Here is a 20,690-nt window from a genome sequence, read left to right as displayed (position 1 = left end):
CTGGTCTCTCTGTTCTACAACACTACCCAAGGTCCTACCATTAATTGTATAAGCCCTATCCTTGTTTGTTTTACCAAAATACAATAGCTGGCATTTATCCAGATTGAACTCCATCTGCCATTTTCCAGCCCATTGACCCATCTGTTCAAGTGAGCCCTTTGTAATCTGCCTGTCAAAGTCGTTCTGCAACATCTCTGCCTCCTCAACAATACTTGTCCCTCCACCTATCTGGTGTCATCTGCAAATTTAGCAACAACGTCCTTGGTCCCTGCATCCAGATTATTAATGTATAACGTGAATAGTTGTGATCCCAAAACTGACTCCTACAGAACTCCACTAGTTGCCGGCTGCCATCTTGAAAAAGGCGCCTTTGTCCCCACACTCTGCCTTCTGCTGGTCAGCCCATCCTCTATCCATGCCAGTACCTTACTCCAAACAACATGGAGTATTGTCTTATTTAGCAACCACCTGTGCAGCACCTTGTCAAAAGCCTTCTAGAATTCAAAATAGATCACGTCCACTGGCTCCCCTTTGTCTAACTTGTTTGTTACCTCCACAAAGAATTCTAACAGATTTGTCAGGCATATCACCCCTTGATGAAGCTGTGCTGACACAGCTCTATGTTACCATGCACTTTCAAGTACTTGGCAATCTCATCCTTAATTGTACCAATGATCAAGGTCAGGCTAACCAGTCTGTAAATTTTCCATTTTCTGTTTCCTTCCCTTCTTAAATGGGGTGTTAGCGTAGCCATTTTCCAGTCCTCTATGATCACTCCAGTGATTTTAAAAAGATCACCACCAATGCATCCTCAATTTCCTCAGCTATCACCTTCACAACTCTGATCCAGGTGATTTATCCACCTTCAGAACGTTTAGCTTCCCCAGCATCTTCTCCTTAGTGATGGCCACTACATTCACCTCTGCCCTCAATCTGTCTTGAAGTTCTGATATGTTGCTGGTATCTTCCACCAAGAAGACTGATGCAAAGTATGCATTCAGTTCCTCTGCGAGGTGTTTTAGTTTCCTATTACTACTTCTCCAGCTTCATTTCTCAGCCGTCCAGTGTCTGAACTTGTCTCTCTATTACCTTCTACATCAGTCAAAAACTTCTTACAATCTTATTTTACATTGCTAGCTAGCTTACCCTCATATTTCATCTTCTCTTCCTATTGCTTTTTAGTTGCCCTCTGCTGGTTTTGAAAGGATTCCCAATCCTCCTGCTCTCACTGATCTTCACTGAATTCTAAGCTTTTTCTTTTGCTTTTACGCCTTATCTTCCCCTTAGTTTGGTTCTTCTTCCTAGAGATGAATCTCTGCTGTGCTTCCTGAATTATCCCCAGGAACCCCTGCCATTGTTGCCATCTTCCCTGCTCAGCTTCCCTTCCAATCAACTCCCTCAAACCTTTGTAGTTAGCTTTACTCAGTTGTAATATCGTTACATCTGATTCTAGCTGTAGGGTGAATTCTATCACAGTATGGTCACTGTCCTTGAGGTCTTCCTTCACCTTAAGTTGCCTAAGTAAGTCTGCTTCATTACAAACCACCAAATCCAATGGGCTCTGCCACAAGCTGCTCCAAAATACCATCTCGTTGACATTCCCCAAATTCTTTTTCTTGAGATCTGCTGCCAACCTGATATTCCCAGCTCACCTGCATATTGAAGATCCCCCATGATTGTTGTAACAGTGCCTTGCTATCTCCTGATTTATTTTCAGTCCACATTCTGACTATTCCAAGGAGGCCCGTTCACAACTTCCATCAGGGTCTTTTTTCCTTTGTGGTTCCTCAACTCTACTCATCCAGATTCCACACCTTCTGATTCTCTACCACTTCTTGCTGTAGATTTATTTTCATTTCTTACTAACAAGGCAGCCCCACCCCCTCTGTCCATCTCCCTGCCCTTTCAATAAAATGCATATTTAGTCCCCAGCCCCAATCCCCTCGCAGCCACATCTCTGTATTACCCACCACATCAATGCTAATTTCAATCTGCACTACAAGCTTATTTACCTTCTTATGCATGCTGCATCCTTTAAAGTACAGCACCTTCAGTTGACTGAAATCCTTCTGGGAGTTGTCCCCTTATCTGCTGCGCCTGAAGTTAGATTCCTGACCCTTCCCATATTCTCTGCCTATTACTAGTTCTGGAAACTTTAAAAACGTCTCCTGAGCCATCACCGCTTTAACTAGTTGAAAGTTCTTATGATGATACAGTTCCCTCCTGTCCTAATACTGATGCCAGTGTCCCCCCAAAATGGAATTTCCCATGCTGCTCCTTTAGCGAAATATTTACATCCCTAACTTTCCTACCCAGAGATTACAACCTTTGAGGTCCTGTTTTGTAATTTTGTCCCTAATACCTGATATTCCCCGAACAGGAACGCTTGCCCTTGTTATTAGTGCCAATGTGGACCACAACAATTGGATCATCCTCCTCCTGCTTCAGGATCCTTTCAAGTTGTCTTGAGATGTCCTTCACCTTGGCACCAGGTAGACAACAAGCTCAGCCGTGCTCACAAAGGACGCTAACTGTTCCCCGAATTATAGAATTACCCAACTGTTTGATTGGCTTCCTGGACCACGGTGCAGTGGTCAGTTTGACCAACCTTCCTGCAGACCCTTTCCTCATCCATACAGGGAGCAAATGCTTCATTCCTGTTGTCAAAGATCAAGAGCTGAGGCTCCTCCAATGCTATGTCAGGATCTCTTGACCTGCCTCACTTTTGTCACACTCTCCTGTGGCCAGATTCAAAACACTTAAATTAAAGGGTGTAACCGCCTGGAACTCATCGTCAAAGTAATTCTCCCCCTCAGTGCCATAGTGTCTGTAGCTCAGATTCCAGCTCATCAACCCCGAGCTGGAACTGCTTAAAGTGCAGATACTTAATGAAGATGTGCTCACTGGCTCACAATGGGATTCAGCAGCTCCCATATCATGTATAAACAATACATCGCCTGTACTGATTTTGCTGATGCAGTTAATTAGGTTTTAATTTATTGTTAAAAATATTATTTCTCAAATAGCTCCTGAATGATTATACTCCTTCCTGAGTCTACTACTACTTAGGGCAATCCATCCACAGAACTCTGTGCTGTTCTGTCCATCAGTTATTCTCAGGGGCCTGGATGGGACCTCATGCCCTGGAGACAAACATGAGAAGGATAGAATCCTGCTATCCCTCCTAATTTGGTTGCCAGATCACCATCCAGTTGCCAGGAAGCTATTCGCTGTATGGTTTGATTAGATTAGATTACTTACAGCATGGCCCTTCAGCCCAACAAGTCCACACCGACCCTCTGAAGCGCAACCCATTCCCCTACATTTACCCCTTCACTTAACACTACAGGCAATTTAACTTGGCCAATTCACCTAACCTGCACATTTTTGGACTGTGGGAGGAAACCGGAGCACCCGAAGGAAACCCACGCAGACACAGGGAGAACGTGAAAACTCCACACAGAGAGTCGCCTGAGGCGGGAATTGAACCCGGGTCTCTGGCGCTGTGAGGCAGCAGTGCTAACCACTATGCCACCGTGCTGCCCACATTTTGCTGTTCCCTCTTATGTCCAGGCAAGCATTGTTCCATCAATCAAAACTGGTTAACTAAATTGTCATTAAATTGTCTGTTGGACCTCAACCAAGGGGGTGGCATGGTGGCTCAGTGGTTAGCACTGTTGCCTCCCAACACCAGGATCCCAGGTTCAATTCCAGCCTTGGGCAACTGTCATGCATGGAGTTTGCACATTCTCCTCATGTTTCTGGTTTCTGGTTTCCTCCCACAGTCCAAGGATGTGCAGGTCAGGTGGTTTGGCCATGGTAAATAGCTCATAGTGTTAGGTGTATTAGTCAAAGGGGGCTGGGTTGCTCTTCGGAGGGTCAGTGTGGACTTGTTGGGCCGAAGGGCCTGTTTCCACACTGTAGGGAATCGAATCTAAACACAGATTGGCTTCATATTTGCCGATGGTATTTTGCATTTTCTTTTTGAAGGATGTGGATGTGAGTCAACATTTGTTGCCCATTCTTTGATCTGTGTTATATAAGAGCTGACCACTTTGTTGTGTGTCTCAAGTCACATCAGGTATTGGTCAGACCAGGTAAGGAAAACATATTTCCGTCCTTAAATGACAATCATGAATTGGGGTGTTTAGTTTTCACAATAATCGATGATGGTGTCAGTCACTGTTCCTTGAAGAAGCTTTCAATTCTAGATTTTATGAACTGAATTTAAGTTTCACCAGCTGCTGCTGTGAGGATTGAATGCATGTCTCCAGAGAGTTAGGCTTTGTGTTTGGATTTCAAGTCCAGCGACCTGATCATGCTGCACCACCTTCCACCACAAAACTACGCTACAGCATTAAGCCATTGCCTGTGAAGAACTCTCGGATATTTCAAGGACACATATAAATGTGAGCAGTTCGGTTAGGAACACAGGTACCAACTCAAACTCCAGTGATTATCTCATTCAAGTTGCCAACTCGACTCAACTCCACTTCCAAGTTGAGCATCTGAAATCTGTCCCTTTCTCTGTGCACCTTAGTTCTCAGTTCAGGTCCTTTGTTGATATTCATCTGAGTGGCCTCTCTTCTGATTCTCAGGTAGAGAACAAGATGACTTAAATAAACCCCAGGAACATTGAGGCATTTCATATTTTGTGAAATTCCTCAGATCAAGGTAAACCTGAAAGACGATATGATTTTAAATGGATTCATTGTCCATTTTGTTATTGTAAAATACCAAAGCAGAATCAATGCTAATCTCCCTCGTAGTGTTCTGATCTCACAGTCTATATTAAAGAGAAAGGAACACACAAAAGGTGTTTTATGATTGTGTGACATTTAGAATGGGTTCTCCATGCAATAATTGCTCATTCCCTCATAAGATATCCCACCTCTGTTACTGAAAGCTAACCATTCCAACTTGCAGGATAGTTTACCATCTGCATACTGTTGCAGAGTTTATGGGAGTTTGTGGGTGGCTGTAGGAGTTGTGAAAAGCTGACTAAGTCAACAGGAAGTGCTAATGGATATTGTGAAAATGTTCGTGTGCTTCACAATGACTTCTGGGTTTGCCAAGTGCACACAGTCATCTAGATTATCGTTACAGAATCACAGAGTCATAGAGCTCTACAGCATAGGAGAAGACCCTTCGGCCATTCGAATCTATGCTGGTCAAAAGCAACCACCTAACCATACTAATCTCACTTTCCAGCACTTGGCATGTAGCCTTGCATGCCTTGACATCCAAGAGTATTTCTAAATATTTCTTAAATGTTATGAAAGTTTCTGCCTCAGCCACGCTTACAGACAGTGAGTTCCAGATTCTGATCCATTGCTGGGTTAAAAAAAAAATCCACACATTCCCTCTAAAGCTCCTGCCCCTATCTTTAAATCTATGCCTCCTGGTTCTTGATCTCGCCTGCAAGGGGAAAAGTTCACTTGCATCTACCCTGTCTATATTCTTCATGATTTTATACATCTCAATCATATTCTCCTCTGCTCAAAGGAAAACAAGCCCAGTCTGTCTTATCTCGCTTCATAACTAAAGCAGAAACCTAAAGAAACAGTTCCACTGCCGAAACGTCCTAGGAGGTTCTCCAGTACTTACTGAAGTTAGAATCCTAATCCAGGGTGAGCTGTACCTCTTCTGCAATCTGACCACCATGACGATGTATCTTTTGCCAACACAGCTTCAGCAACCTGCCTTATGAGGAAGAGTCAATCAGAGACTCAAAACACAAAATAGACCCTTTGGTCCAACGAGTCCATGCTGAACATAATCCCAAACTAAACTAACCCCACCTTGCCTGCTCCTGGCCCATATCCCTCTAAACCTTTCCTATTCATGTATTTTTCCAAATTTCTATTAAACATTGTAATTGTGCCCACATTCATCAGAAGAGGGAATGCGGAAAGAGGAAGAGTCATAGAGTTACAGAATCATACTGTTGTACAGCATGGAAACCAAACTCTTTTGTCCAACTCATCCATGCTGCCCAGACATCCCAATGTTACCAAGTTCTATTTGCCAGCCTTTGGCCTATATCTCTCTCCAAACCCTTCCTATTCATATACCCATCCAGATGCCTTTTAAATGTTGCAATTATACCTCCCTCCGCCACTTCCTCTGGCAGCTCTTTCCATACATGCGCCACCCTCTGCATGAAAAAGTTGCCCCTCAGGTCCTTTTAAAATCTTTCCCCTCTCACTCTAAACCTATGCCGTCTAGTTTTGGATTCCCCTACCCTGGGAAAAAAATCTCTTGTCTGCTTACCCTATGCATGCCCCTCATGATTTTATAAACATCTTATGATGTCACCCATCGGCCTCTGACGCTTCAGTGATAAAAGCTCCAGCCTATTGTCAGGAGGAAAAATTGTGAGTTCTTTGCTGCCTTCCACCAATCACCTTCTACCTACCACCGCATCCTACAAGAAAGAGAGAAGAATGATGGCAATGTGTATGGTGTGATGTGTATGGAATAGCCAAAGGCATGTGCATCCAGTGTGATGTCAATGTGAGTCTGACAGCAACTATCTATGCGAGAGCATAGGGTGGTGTGTGTTAGTGGGGTTGTTGGAAATTGAGCACTGTGTGGGGAGTGTGGGAGGATACTGTGTGGTATCCTGTCACCAATTCACCTTTTATTTACACGTGTATAGCTCTCCCTGACTTTAGCAAAGCCTTTGACAAAGTTCAGCATGGTAGACTGATTAGTAAAGTTAAATCATATGGGATTCAGGGAGAGCTTGCCAATTCGATACAAAATTGACTTGATGGTAGGAGACAGAGGATAGCTGACCCAGCTTCCTCAGAGCCAGCTCTCAGACTGAGCAGAACTTCTGTCACTCCTGTTTGTCTCTGTCAGCCAGTGCTCACTGATTGAACCAGATTAACAGCCTCAATCAGGGAACTCATGTTCCATGAGGTCCAACTCGCTGAGCTGGTTACAACCACTACAGGGGCTGTTAGTGGACTATGGCAGTTGAAGAATCACTCATGAAGTGATTGGAATTCTTCAGACTATCCAGATTGGTGAGCATTTGCTCCCACTGCCTTTGCAGTGTCCATGTGGATTGCCTCCTGATCCCCATGACTGAACGTACTCTCCTATCCTTTCAGTGTATTTGAGAAGCGAGACACTTTAAGCTGTAGCACCATTCATCAGATTTTCTTTTTCCTTATGTGTTTCCGAATGAAATAATACAGCCCAAAGTCCCATCCCCTTTAAGGAGTGCAGGTTACCTTTAATTGGTGCTAACCAGGCAGATATTTTCTAATGTGTTCAGAGATATTGGTGCATACCTCAGGAGCAGGTGGGATGTGAAGCCAGGCTGCCTGCCTCAGAGGTAGGGACACTACCACTTCACTAGAGGAGTTCCTAACTGTGAATAAGCTCAGGTTTCCTATTGTATCCACAGGCAACATCCTGGTAAATGCTTTCTGAACGCTCTCCAGTTATATAATATCCTGCCGATAACAGGATGACCAGAATTGTGCACAGTCCACCAGAAAAGGTCGCACCAACATTCCTGTATGGCCGAAACTGGACACAGTAGGGCAGAGCTTAAGATATTGTCTGCAAGGACTTTAGTAAAGCCTTTGACAATGTTCAGCATGTTAGATTGATTAGTAAAGTTAGATCATGTGGGATTTAGGGAGAGCTTGCCAGTTGGATATAAAATTGGCTTGATGGCAGGAGACAGAGGATAGCCGACCCTCATAATGGAGAAATTGTGGTGATGAGGAAAGGTGAAGTAGGTTGGGCCTGTGCTCATTGGAGTTCAGAAGAATGTGAGGAGACATTAGTGAAACATAGAAGATTCCTCCAGGATTTGACCCTGTAGAGGCAGAGAGGTTGTTTCCCTTTGTGGGGCAGTCTACATCTCAGAGTAAGGGGGACGCCCATTTATGGCAGAGATGAGGAGGAATTCCTTTTCTTGGGAAGCGAATCTGTGGAATTCTTTACCACAGAGAGCTGGGACATGAAGTATATTCAAGACTGAGACGGACAGATGTTTCATCAGCAATGGAATCAAAGATTAGGATGAAAAGGCAGGAAAGTGAGGTTGAGTATTATCATCTCTCCACCCTGCAGGCACTCTGCCTCTATTCCTGATGAAGGGCTCTTGCCCGAAACGTTGATTTTCCTGCTCCTTGGATGCTGCCTGAATTGCTGTGCTTTTCCAGTACCACGCTAATCTAGAATCTGAGTATTACCATGTCAGCCACGATCGAATTGAAATGTCAGACCCCTCTTCCCATTAAAAACAAGGCTGCAAAGCAGCTGGCATATCCTGGGGGTGGTCTCGGTGAGAATGGGACCTCTGCTCCTCAGCAGCGCCACACCTCAGTAATGGTCACTGCCAGGACTGCAACAAAGTGCATGGTTGAAGAAGACATGGGTCTTAGAGCGAGGCAACACGAAGGTGTTGGGAATTGGTGGGTGGTGGGGGGTATTGGGGGAGTCATGGAGGTGGGGCTTTGGAGGAGAGGTGGTAAGGACAGTGGAGAGGTATTATCCTGGCTGGGGGTAAGGTGCAGCCGCTGAGGCACAGAGGACACCACCTGACACAGAGTCTACAGAGACTCACGGAAAATGAACCCCGATTCCCTATCTGCATTTAAAACAGTGAAATTTGAAAAAACACACTCAATCCTGCCCATATGCCCGTGCCCACTGCATTGTGGTGTGGGCAATACATTTGTTCACTGATTTGACTTGGTAACAAAATCTATTCACCATTTATCGTTTAATTAAAATTAGTGAGCAGACTTCTTGTTATGGGGGCATCTGTTGGGGGGAGTGGAAGGGAAGGGGGTGATGTTGCCAACTTCCATATCTTACTTGTTAGTGGAGAACTGGAGATGACACAGATATTGTTCCCAGTGGTGGATGGGTCGGGGAAGAGGAGGAGGTGACAGGAGATCTGGCAGAGGTGGAAGTAGGCAGTTTGTGTGATTGAGTGGGACGTTCACTCAGGATTGAGCCTGGTTCAGTCTCTGTGAGGGGGCTGGAGCGACCCTAAGGGAGCCTTGGTAATGAACTTGAAGCAGAGATACTTAAACACCCTCATCATGATGATGAGCTGATCTTTGTTGGAAGTAGACACAGCAGACAAGAATGATTCAGACAATATTGGGTGGAACAGTAATATCTGTCTCTGAATTCTTAGATGTTTTTAGAACTTCACAATGATCAAAAGTGAGGAACATTGGTGAGGTAAAACAGCCATTTCAAAAGAAGAAGTGAATTACAATTTTAAAAGTTCTGAATGAAATATGGCAATTTAGTGGCGAAGCCTTCTGCAAGGGTACAGGGGTTGATAGATGACATAGTGAGAAATTAAATGTCCTTTTGTAAAGTGACGCGAATGTTACTGAATAATTTGCCCAGGGCTTCATAAAAGGGGTCACAGAAGGTGTGAATGCAGAGGGAGTAGAGCCTACTGAAGCACTGCATTTCAATCACAAAACTCTTGATGCAAGGCACAATGGTCCAGATGTGGCAGAAGGAGAGGCAGGCAAAGTAGAGACCCCAGCACACAGACAGGGGGACTCCACAGAGAGCAGAGAGTATCCGATAGCACCAGTATTTTGACACAGTGAAGGTTGTGACGCTGACTTTCCACACACCGTCTAAGCTGTGAATTCCTTCGGGCTCCGCAATCACATCTTCAAAATCTATCTGTGGACACTCAATAGGCCACGTGCCACAATCAGGATGCTAAGTTATCTGCATTACTTTCAAAGGATTTGGATTAAACTGTGTGCCTGCTACCACAGAGTTAACGAACATTTAGTATTTTCCAAAATTATCGCTGCTCCAAGACTTAATTACTCTCACCAGAGTAAAAATTGTGAAAAAACGAATGACAGAAACAAAAAAAATACCAAACTGCATGTTTCAAACCTTGATTAAAAAAAAAGCAGAATGGATCCAAATCTATGTTAAAAGTAATATTTATGCAGTCACAGAATGGAAGAGGGGAGCCAGATTGACAGAAAGGGGAAAGTTCTATCACAGCAGGAATCAGCTGAGATTAAATTGTTTCAATCTAGGTGTGAATTGATTTACAAATGAGAATGAAATGAAGATATACACTTCTTGGCTTCTCTAATTATGAGAGATTGCCAAATCTGGTCGGCGTTATGTAGTCACAGATTCAAGGGTGCCAGAAAATAAATGCCAAACAACTTGTACTCCTTTTATGCATTTTAAAAATACAAACTTGCACATTATTACAATGCTGTAAAATATTTTATTGAAACAGGCCATTCAGGCCAACAGATCCTTAGTGATATTTATGTTCCATATCTCCTCCAACATGCCTTTGTCTAACTCTATTGACAAATGCCTCTCTCCCTGATATGTTTAACCAATTTCCCCTTAAATGCCTTGACACTGTTTGCCAACTCTCTGAGGTCCTTGCCTCCTCATCCTAAACATTCTATGAGTATTTTCTCCTGAATTCCCTATTCCATTTATTTGTGAATATCTTGCATTTGTAACCCGCCCATTCTAGTTCACTTGCCCAAACTGACAGCATCAGCTCAGTGTCCCCAGTTGCAAACCCTGTTATAATCCTGATGGTCAGGTCACCTCGCAGTCAATGGCTTCTTCAGTCTTTCCTGATTGCTAAAGCCTCTAGCTTCCAGTATCATCTGAGAAAATCTCACCATCATCATCATAATATGGCAACTATGATTCAACAATGTATTTTAACTGCGATGTAACCAAGACTCAAAATAAGTTTTATGTAACTTCTTTGTTTGTCAATTCTATCAAAGCCCAAACTCTTTGTTTTTCTTTCCCTACTTGTGGAGAACCCTAACTCCAGATACCTTGATTCCTCTAACCCCATTTTTCAAGATGTGACCCCCTTGGACTTCCTGCCACTTCACTCTGAACTATGTTAAAGTTACATTCAAGATTATTCCCCTATTCTGCTTCTATTAATATCTTCCTGTGCTTCATCACAGTTCAAACTCACTGCCTGAAGGCAGATCCTCAATTCATTGTCTACTGACACTTCACCCTGAACTGTTTGTCCTGGCAAATTTTCATAAAATTCCTACAGTGCATAAAGAGGCCGTTCAGCTCATCGAGTGTGCACTGAATCTCTGAACGACACCCCATCCGGACCCAAATACCCATCCTATCCCTACATTTACCATGACTAATCAACCTAGTTGATTAGTTGTGGACACTATATGTTAGCAAGGCTACCTAACCCACAAATCTTTGTACTGTGGGAGGAACCAAAGCACCAGCTGAAACCCATGCAGACAAGGGGAGAATGTGCAAACTGCATACAGTCAGTCACCCAAGTCTAAAAGCAAACCCCAGTTCCTGGTGCTGAGGCAGCAGTGCTAGCCACTGAACCACCAGTCAGTACTGATGTCTGCCATTGTCTTCCACTCTCAGGGCATGGTGAGGAAGGGAGCCTCAAATCTTCCTTGGCCAGAGCAGGAACCAACCACATGCTGTTGATATTAACTTAAACCACACACTAGCTTCCAACTGACTGAGATAACCAGCCCTCTTGATCTCCATCTGTCTTAATCAGATCCCATTAGCATGAGCAAGCAATTAAGAATTCTAACATTATGCTGGCATTTTACTATAAGAGAATTTGAGTACAGGGGCAAAGAAGCTTTGCCTAAGTTTTACAGATTACTGTTGAGACCAGACCTGGAGTATAGTTCTAGTTGCCTTCCCTTATAAAGAGTATACTTGTCATGGAGGCAGTGCACGGGAGGTTCCTGGGATAGCGCGATTGTTCATTGAGGAAACTGGGCCGGCGTCACTGGAGTTTAGAAGAACGGACGACGATCTCACAGAAATGTGGAGCCTTAAAGGGATGGGCAGAGTACATGCTGAGATGATAGTTCCTCTGGTCGTAGGTTCTGAAAACAGGGACGCAATCTCAGAGGACTACTGTAGAGGACTGTGGAAGCTCAGTCATCGAGTAAATCTAAGAGAGAGACTGATAGATTTCCAGTTACTAATGGCATGAAGGGATATGAGACAGCATGAGAATATGGCATGGAGATAGCCGAGCATTGAATGGCAGAGCAAAATCTAGACATTGAATGGCTTACTCTTGATTCTAAATTCCTACTCACGAATATTGAAATTGTGCTTTTGATTTCTGAGTCCAAATATTTATTAAAATGGTGAACAGCAGCAGTCCCAGTATCAGGTCTGGTGAACTATCATTCCCATCATTGGCTGCATCATTCTGTTTTATGTTACATGGCTAGCTTGCGATCCATTCTGCTACTTGCTGCTTGAAGCTATGTGCCTATCCCTGTCAGGAGCCTGCTACATATCAAACGTTTTTTTTGGAAATTCACCAATATTACAGGCATTGCATAAGTTTTATCTTCCATTTCTGTTATCAATCATTCAGTAAGGTTCATCTAGTGTGATGGCTCTTTTGAAATCAGTGCTGACTTCTCTTTGCTGTGCTTTCACTCTGTAAGTCATAGAGTCACAGGGTCATAGAGATGTACAGCATGGAAACAGACCCTTCGGTCCAGTCTTCTCTATTACCTCTTTGTGCTTTTTAGATCTTTTCTTTTAATGTCGTGTCAACTGTGTTAGTTTCCCTGGTTATTCAGTATTCGCTGGCTGTGAATTTTACATGTCTATCTTTTTGCAGTGCATACCTCGGCTTGTCTTTCTGAAGTTATGTAAGCACTTTGCAACCAACGATGTACTTTGGAAGATTGTCAGTGTTATAGTGTAGGAAATGCAGACACTAATTTGTACAAAGCAAGTTCCCATAGACAGAGTTAAAATGTATGCCACGTTCATCTATTTTACGTGTTGACCTCTGCTCCTCCCCTAATGCTATGGGGTTCTTACATTTTTAAAACATTCATTCAAAAGATATGGGTTTCACTAACTGGGCCAGCATTCATTGGCCATCCCGAATTGCCTTGCCTGCAGTCCTTGGGGTTCAGGAACATCGATAGTGCTGCTAGGGACAACGTTCCAGGGTTTTGACCCAGTGTTAGTGAAGGAACGGCGATATATTTCCAAGTCAGAATGATAAATGGCTTAGAGGGGAACTTACTGGGGGTTGTGTCTTCATGTATCTGCTGCCCTCATCTATTTAAGTGACAGAGATTGAGGGTACGTAGAATTTCTGAAGAGTTTCTCAGGAGGCTTGGTGGTTTTCCGCAGTGCGTACACTGCTGCTGCTGCTGTGCATCAGTGATGGAGGGAGTGAACATTGAAGGTGTTATATGGGGTTCCAATCAAGCAGGCTGCTTTGTCCTAGTTGATACTGAGCCTCTTGAGTGTTGTTGGAGCTGCACCCATCCAGACAAGTGGAGAGTAGTCCATCACACCCCTGACTTGTGTCTTGTAGATGGTGGACAGGCTTTGGGGAGTCAGGAGGTGAATTACTCATTGTAGGATTCCTAAGCTCGCATGTTCTCTTGTAGCCACAATATTTATGCGGTTGGTTGAGTTCCAGTTTAGAATCTGGTCAGTGGTATTAGCCAGGACATTGACAGTGGAGGCATTCAGCAACAGTAATGTCATTGAATGTCAAAGAGTGTTGGCTGGGTTTTGTATTGTTAGAGATGCCTGTTGCCGGGCACCTATGGGGCACAAAGGTTACTTACCATTTGTCAGCCCAAGCCTGGATATTGTCCAGGTTTTGCGATATTTGGATGTAGACTGTTTCAGTATCTGAGGAATTGCAAATATCACTTGTAATTATCAGTGATAATCCCCACTTTAGGAGTGGGATATGAACCCACAACACTCTGAGTCAGAGATGAGGTTGCTAAAACAGTAACAAGGAGATCACTGTTGTTTATCAGTAAGAGGTGGCCAGGAAATTGATACCCATTGTGAGTCAGTTTATAATCCTTAGGGTCAAAAATTGAATGGAATATTCATCACCCTGTTGAAAAAAAGCAGAAGATGAGTCGGATCTCATTCTAGTGGGGACCCAATCAAAAGTTTGATTTGACAGTTCACATTTCAGCTTAGAGATTCTGCCCAGCAGGAACACAGGAAAATGATAGGGCAGGCTGAGACTATAAAGCACGGGTTAAAGTCATGACAGTGAGTTCAGAATGAAAAATTCTGCTAGTGGCTGAAATGTTCTTTACCTGCCATTTGTATCTCGGTATGACCCTAATGTCAGCAGCCAAAGGGGAGACAGGATTAGGGTTAGGATTAGGGATAAATTAGGGTTAGGGTTATGCCATGATTACTGCAATGATATTGGTGGGAGCCCTCTGGAAATTGAAGATCTTGAGAACGCAGGCATAACGCACAGGAGGTGGACAATCTCCTTTATCATGGTTGCTGGAGGCAATAGGATTAATGGTAGAGGGGACGCGGAGCCACTGCCCACCCTGGTAGTGTAATAAGGGGATGCCTCTAGGGCAATTGCCACGTGTTTCTGCTCCACTTGGGTGCACAATGGTGCCTCTATGGCTTCCTGAGGAAAAGGAGCAACTGGAGGGACATTCAGTTGTCCATCTCTCATTTAGCCACTGCTGTATGCAGCCCATGACCAGGGTGTAGGAGTGCAGATCAGAGCACATGTTAATTGTATGAGAACTCTCCACCTCAACCTGATATTCATCAAGCTCTCCACGGAGGAAGCCATGAAAGGAATCCAAGGATGTAGAATATAAAGCGAGAAGCGTCCCTCCATGTCAGAGAGTTTTACAGCCATTGAAGCTCTTCTGAACTGTTACAGGCAATACGGCAGCAAATCTGTCCCATAATTCCCTATAATAATGGCTAGGCAATCTGTTGGATTAGAGTGGTGCTGGAAATGCAGAACAGGTCAGGCAGCATCTGAGGAGCAGGAAAATCAATGTTTTGGCCAGGAGCCCTTCATCAGGAATCTTCCTGATTAGAGTGGTGCTGGAAATGCACAGCAGGTCAGGCAGCATCCGAGGAGCAGGAAAATTGACATTTCGGGCAGGAGCCCTTCATCAGAAATCTTCCTGATGAAGGGCTCCTGCCCGAAATGTCAATTATCCTGCTCCTCGATGCTGCCTGACCTGCTGTGCATTTCCAGCACCACTCTAATCTTGACTCTATTCTCCAGCATCTGCAGTCCTCACTTTCGCCAATCTGTTGGATTTATTGTTTGAGTTCAATTTGCGTATGTTGTTTTTGCTTTGATGCATAATCCTGCAGTCAGTCTAATTCACTTATGCATTCTCAGGATGTGGCTATTGCTGGTTCAGCCCTGATTCGTAATGACCCGGGAGAAAGGTGGCGATGAACTATGTTCTTGAACCATTGCAGTCCTTTGGGAATAGACAAGAAGGGATGGGGGTTGGGATTGGGGGGGGGGGGAGGTGACTGGATTGTAACCAATCAGGAGCCCAGAACAACCAAAGGGTGGCAATGGAGGTGAGGTATCAGAGTGAATCATATTCTGACCTGATTTGTCAGCCTCTCCTGTGACTGCTGTCTGTGAATTGCTCAATAAAATAAATTAAATTTACCTTTAAATCACCAGATGAAGAGCTGGAACCTGGAAATGTTTGTTGTTTAATCTAATTGTTGTGCCACGGATTTTTCATCAGAACATCCACTTCTTAAAATGGAAGGATGTATACCAGGAGGTTCCACAGGGGTCAGACTCTTTTGTGAATATAAAATGGACATGCGGGTCATAATTGCCGAATTTTCAGATGAGATGGAAATATTATAAACAACTAAAAGAATAGCTGCATTCTTAAGGAAGATGAAATAACCTGACACATGGCAAGTGAAATTTAACACAGAGGAGAATTGAAATGATATTTCTTGCTAGGAAGACTGAGAGAGGTAACATAGGCGAAATAGTGCCAGTTTTAAGGAGGTGGAGGAACGTAGACATATGGTACAATACAATGATCTTTGAAGTTTGAAAAACAGGTTGACAATCTTTAACTTGATTGAATTTTTTGAAGAAGTAACAAAGAGGATTGATGAGGGCAGAGCAGTAGATGTGATCTATGCGGACTTCATTAAGGCATTCGACAAGGTTCCCCATGGGAGACTGGTTAGGAAGGTTAGATCACACTGAATAGAGGGAGAACTAGCCATTGGATACAGAACTGGCTCAAACTGATAGAGAGTGGTGGTGGAGGGTTGCTTTTCAGACTGGAGGCCTGTGGCCAGATGTGTGCCGCAAGGATCAGTGCAGGGTCCACTGCTGTTTGTCATTTGTATAAATGATTTGGATGTGAACATAGGAGGTGTGGTTGTTAATTTGCAGATGACACCAAAATTAGAGGTGTAGTGGACAGCAAAGAAAATTTACTTCAGTTTACAACTGATCAGATGGGCCAATGGGCCGAGGAGTGGTAAATGGAGTTTAATTTAGATATATGTGAGGTGCTGCAGTTTGGAAAAGCAAACCAGGGCAGGGCTTATACACTTAATAGTAAGGTCTGGAGAGTGTTTCTGAACAAAGAGACCTTGGAGTGTAGGTTCACAGTTCCTTGAAAGTGGAGTTGCAGGTAGATAGGATAGTGAAGGCATTTGGTATGCTTTCCTTTATTGGTCAGAGGAGTTGAAAGACCATGTTACAGCTGTACAGGACATGGGTTGGGCCACTTTTGGAATACTGCATGCAATTGAATGATGTTGTGAAACTTGAAAGGATTCGGAAATGATTCACAAGGATGTTGCCAGGGTTGGAGGATTTGAGCTACAGGGAGAGGTCGAACAGGCTGGGGCTGTTTTCCCTGGAGTGTCAGAGGCTGAGTGGTGATCTTATAGCGTTTTATAAAATCATAAGGGACATGGATAGGGTAAATCAACAAGTTCTTTTCCCTGGGGTGGGGCAGTCAAAAACTAGAGGGCATAGGTTTAGGGTGAGAGGGGAAATATTTAAAAGGAACTTAAGGGGCAACTTTTTCACACAGACAGTGATGCATGTATGGAATGAGCTGCCAAAGGAAGTGGTGGAGGCTGGTGCAATTACAACTTTTAAAAGGCATCTAGATGGGGATATGAATAGGAAGGGTTTAGAGGGGTATGGGCCAAGTGCTGGCAAATGGGACTAGATTAATTTAGCATATCTAGTTGGCATGGATAAGATGGACAGAAGGGTCTATTTCTGTTGCTTTATTCATAAAGTACTTAAGCAAGAAGTTATGTTAAATCCTTTATAAAACATTGGTTAGGAGTTGGCTGGAGTGTTACGTTCAGTGTTGGACACCACTCTTGAGGAAGGATGAGGCTTTGGAAAGGGTCCAGAGGAGATTTACTAAAACTGTTCTCAAGATGATATACTTCAGTAATGTGGGGATATTTGGCTGTTGGCCTTAGAGCAGAGAGATTAAGAGAGAATTTGATTTAGTGGCGCCTTTGGTTTAGACGTCGAAGGAAGGAATTACAAAGACAGCATTTGTAACTTTTTAAGAGAAAGGGAAATTATGTTTGACAAATTTATTAAGTGCTTATTGAGGCGGTAAAAAGCAACATTGATAAAGGGGAATGAGTCGGTAAAATGCATTTGAATTTCCAAATGGATTCAATATGTTGGTCGAAGTTTATTGTGAAAGATAAAAGTTCTTAGTTTTGCTGGTGAGGTACTAACATGGATCGAGCTTTGTCTAACTAACAGGAGACAGTGAGTTAGGATAAATGGCTTGTTTTCAGGTTGGTAAATGGTAGTACATAGAGTCTCATCATGTTCACTGCTGGGACCTCAACTTTGTAGCAATGACTTGGGTGGACAGACTGATTGTATTGATGAAGGGCTTTTGCCCGAAATGTCGATTTTGCTGCTTCTTGGATGCTGCCTGAACTGCTGTGCTCTTCCAGCACCACTAATCCAGAATCTGGTGTCCAGCATCTGCAGTCACTGTTTTTACCGACCTGATTGTATTGTAGCCCAGTTTGCTAATGATGCAAATATAGTTAGCAACTCAAAGTGTGAGGATGATACAAATAATCTGAAAGGAATATAGATAAGTTTAACACGTGGGCAAAATATTTTCGGTTGTCATTTTTGGCAGGAAGCATAGAAAAACAGTATATCATTTGATGGAGTGAGATTGCAGAAATCTGGAAAGAAATCTGGATACCATGGTAGATTAACCTAAAAACATTTGTATGTAGAGATCGAAAAATGATAAGGAAGACAAATGGAGTGTGCTGTAATGGAAATGGAATATGTAAGTAAGGAGGTGTCATGGCAGATTTACAATGCATTGGTGAGACCACACTCAGAGTACTGTGTATATTTTCGGACAGCTTTCATAAGGAGGAATATACGCGCATTGAATGTAGATCATAGAAGCTTCGTTGATGATTCCTGAGATAAGGGATTTGTTTTACGGGGAAAGGTTAGGCAGCTTGGCTCCATACTCAATTGAGTTTAAAAGAAGTAGGGGTAATCGCATGTAAATACATAAAATTCTGAGCATCCTTGACAGGGTCATTGAAGGGACAATGGTATACCTCCTCCCCTCACCACCAGGATTTTCAGACCAGCTGTCATCGTTTTAAAAATAAGGGGTTTTCCATTGAAGAGATTTGTGTAAGGTGGGTGATTGAATATATTCTTGGGTTAATTGGGCAGATTTTTGTGAGTCGAGAATTATAGGGGGCGCTGACAGGAGGGTGGAGTTAAGGCCTCAATCAAATCTGCCATAGACAGCACAGAAACAGGCCCTTCGGTCCACCCCGTCCATGCCGACCAGGTACCCTAATCTAATCTAGTCCCATTTGCCAGCACCTAGCCCATATCTCTCTAAACCCTTCCTATTCATGTACCCATCCAGATGCTTTTTAAATGGAGGGTTGTAAATGTCCCAACCTCCACCACTTCCTCTGGCATTCCGAACATGCACCACCCTCTGCGTGAAAATGTTGCCCCTTAGGTCCCTTTTAAATCTTTCCCCTCTCACCTTAAACCCATGCCCCCTCTAGCTATGGACTCCCCTACCCTGAGAAAAAGACCTCGACTATTTAGCCTATCCCTGCCCCTCTTGATGTCATAAACCTCTCTAAGATCACCCCTCAGCCTCCGATGCTCCAGGGAAAACAGCCCAGCCTGTTCAGCCTCTCCTTATAGCTCAAACCCTCCAACTCTGACAACGTCCTTGTAAATCCTTTCTGCACCCTCTCAGGTTTAACGACATCTTTCCTGTAGCAAGGAGACCAGAACTAATGATAGGCCTAACCAATGTTCCGTGATCTTATTGAATGGTGGAGCAGGCTCAACAGTCATCCTATGCTCTTATTTCTTAAGATATTCTGATGTTCTGTGAAATGGTATGGCCTGCCATTGCTCTGAGCTTTGAGGGGGAGCCTTATAATGGGTCAATTCCATTATAGCGAACAGAGAGCAAAACATTGAAAAGACAGCTCAATCGCCCAGTATGGGCCAGCCCATGAGAAATTCACCAGATAGTATGGAGTCCATTCTACAGAGCATACTTCAGTTCCCTTCGCTGCTGGTGGTCCGTGTCTGAAACAGAAAGTGTCCCTTCCCCTCACCTTGGGCACATAAGTGTTGCAAGTGCTGTCACTGTGTTTGTCCCTAACTGTTACTTTCCACTAAGCGAGGCACTCTTAAACAAAGCCAGCTATTACTTTGCATTAAGAAATCACCCCTGTTTTCTATCCCATTTACAAGGAATCTTTAGCTCGAATAAAAGTATCAATTAGTGAGATTTATGTGACATGGACACAGAGCTGATAAGCAATTTCACTGTCTGATTCACTTGCTGTACGATTCCAAGTGGAACACACCAGAGCCTATAATTCCACTCAAGCTGTGACTCATTAAATTACCGTTCTGCATTGTCTAAGCATCTGTCAAAATGCAGCTCTCCAATTATGCGTTAAACACACCGACTGACTAGGTTGTCGTCAGGCCTGTCGCATCTGAGGTGCTTCACCTCCTAACTTCAAGCTAATGAAGGGGGAGCATAGGAACAGGAGCAAGCTAACAGCCTCTGAAGCTTGTTCAGTGCAGTATGGTCAGTCTGTACCTGTGTCTGTTTGCCTCTGTGACACATTCAATTCCTCTTCTTGAGCTTGAACACCAGGCATTACGGTGTGCTAGTGAGGGAGTGCTGCACTGATGTTTCAGCAGAGATCTTTAACATTGGCACTTTATATCTTCTGGACATAACATTGAATTCAACAACTTCCGACCATGTGTTCCTTCCTGTTTACCCTTATAGTTGCCCATTTCCTGTTTACTGAGTGTTCGCTTTCAGTCAGAGTTCATCATTATTCTGTTTTCAGCTCTTTGAAAAATTCACTTGTGGGACATGGACAATGTTGGCTGGGCCAGCATTTATTGCTGGTCCCTAGTTGTCTTTGAGAAGGTGGTGGGGTGTTACCTTCTTGAACTGCTGCAGTCTGTGTGCTGTGGGTTGACCCACAGTGCTGTTAGGGCAGGAGTTTGATCCAGTGACAATGAAGGAACGACGATATATTTGCAAGTCAGGATGGTGTGTGGCTTGGAGGGGAACTTGCAGGTGATGGCGTTCCCATGTACCTGCCTCCCTTGTCCTTCGAGATGGAAGTGGTCGTGGGTTTGGAAGGTGTTGTCTAAGGATCATTGGTGAAATTCTGCTATGCATCTTGTAAATAGTACACACTGCTGTTATTGAGTGTAGGTGGTGGAGGGACTGGATGTGTGTGGATGTGGTGTCACATGCGGGCTGCTTTGTTGTGGTTAGTGT

At 43.7% G+C, this 20,690-nt stretch overlaps 1 protein-coding gene across 1 annotated transcript in view; it reads right to left on the bottom strand.

Moving 5' to 3' along the window:
• Positions 1-9,314: 9,314 nt before the first annotated feature.
• LOC148147983 (caveolin-1-like) overlaps positions 9,315-20,690 on the bottom strand; it is a 42,558-nt gene continuing 31,182 nt past the window's right edge. Inside the window, exon 3 of the mRNA XM_087993994.1 lies at positions 9,315-9,687. Coding sequence (XP_087850120.1) covers positions 9,346-9,687 — 342 coding nt within the window. The 3' untranslated portion in view covers positions 9,315-9,345. The remainder of the gene's footprint in view (positions 9,688-20,690) is intronic.

Source organism: Chiloscyllium plagiosum, unplaced genomic scaffold, assembly GCF_037043375.1.
Source record: "Chiloscyllium plagiosum isolate Xiang-an unplaced genomic scaffold, Cpla_swu_hap1 HiC_scaffold_14, whole genome shotgun sequence".
NCBI lineage: Eukaryota > Metazoa > Chordata > Chondrichthyes > Orectolobiformes > Hemiscylliidae > Chiloscyllium > Chiloscyllium plagiosum.
The sequence above is the reverse complement of the archived record's forward strand: the minus strand, read 5'-3'. Positions and strand labels throughout refer to the sequence as shown.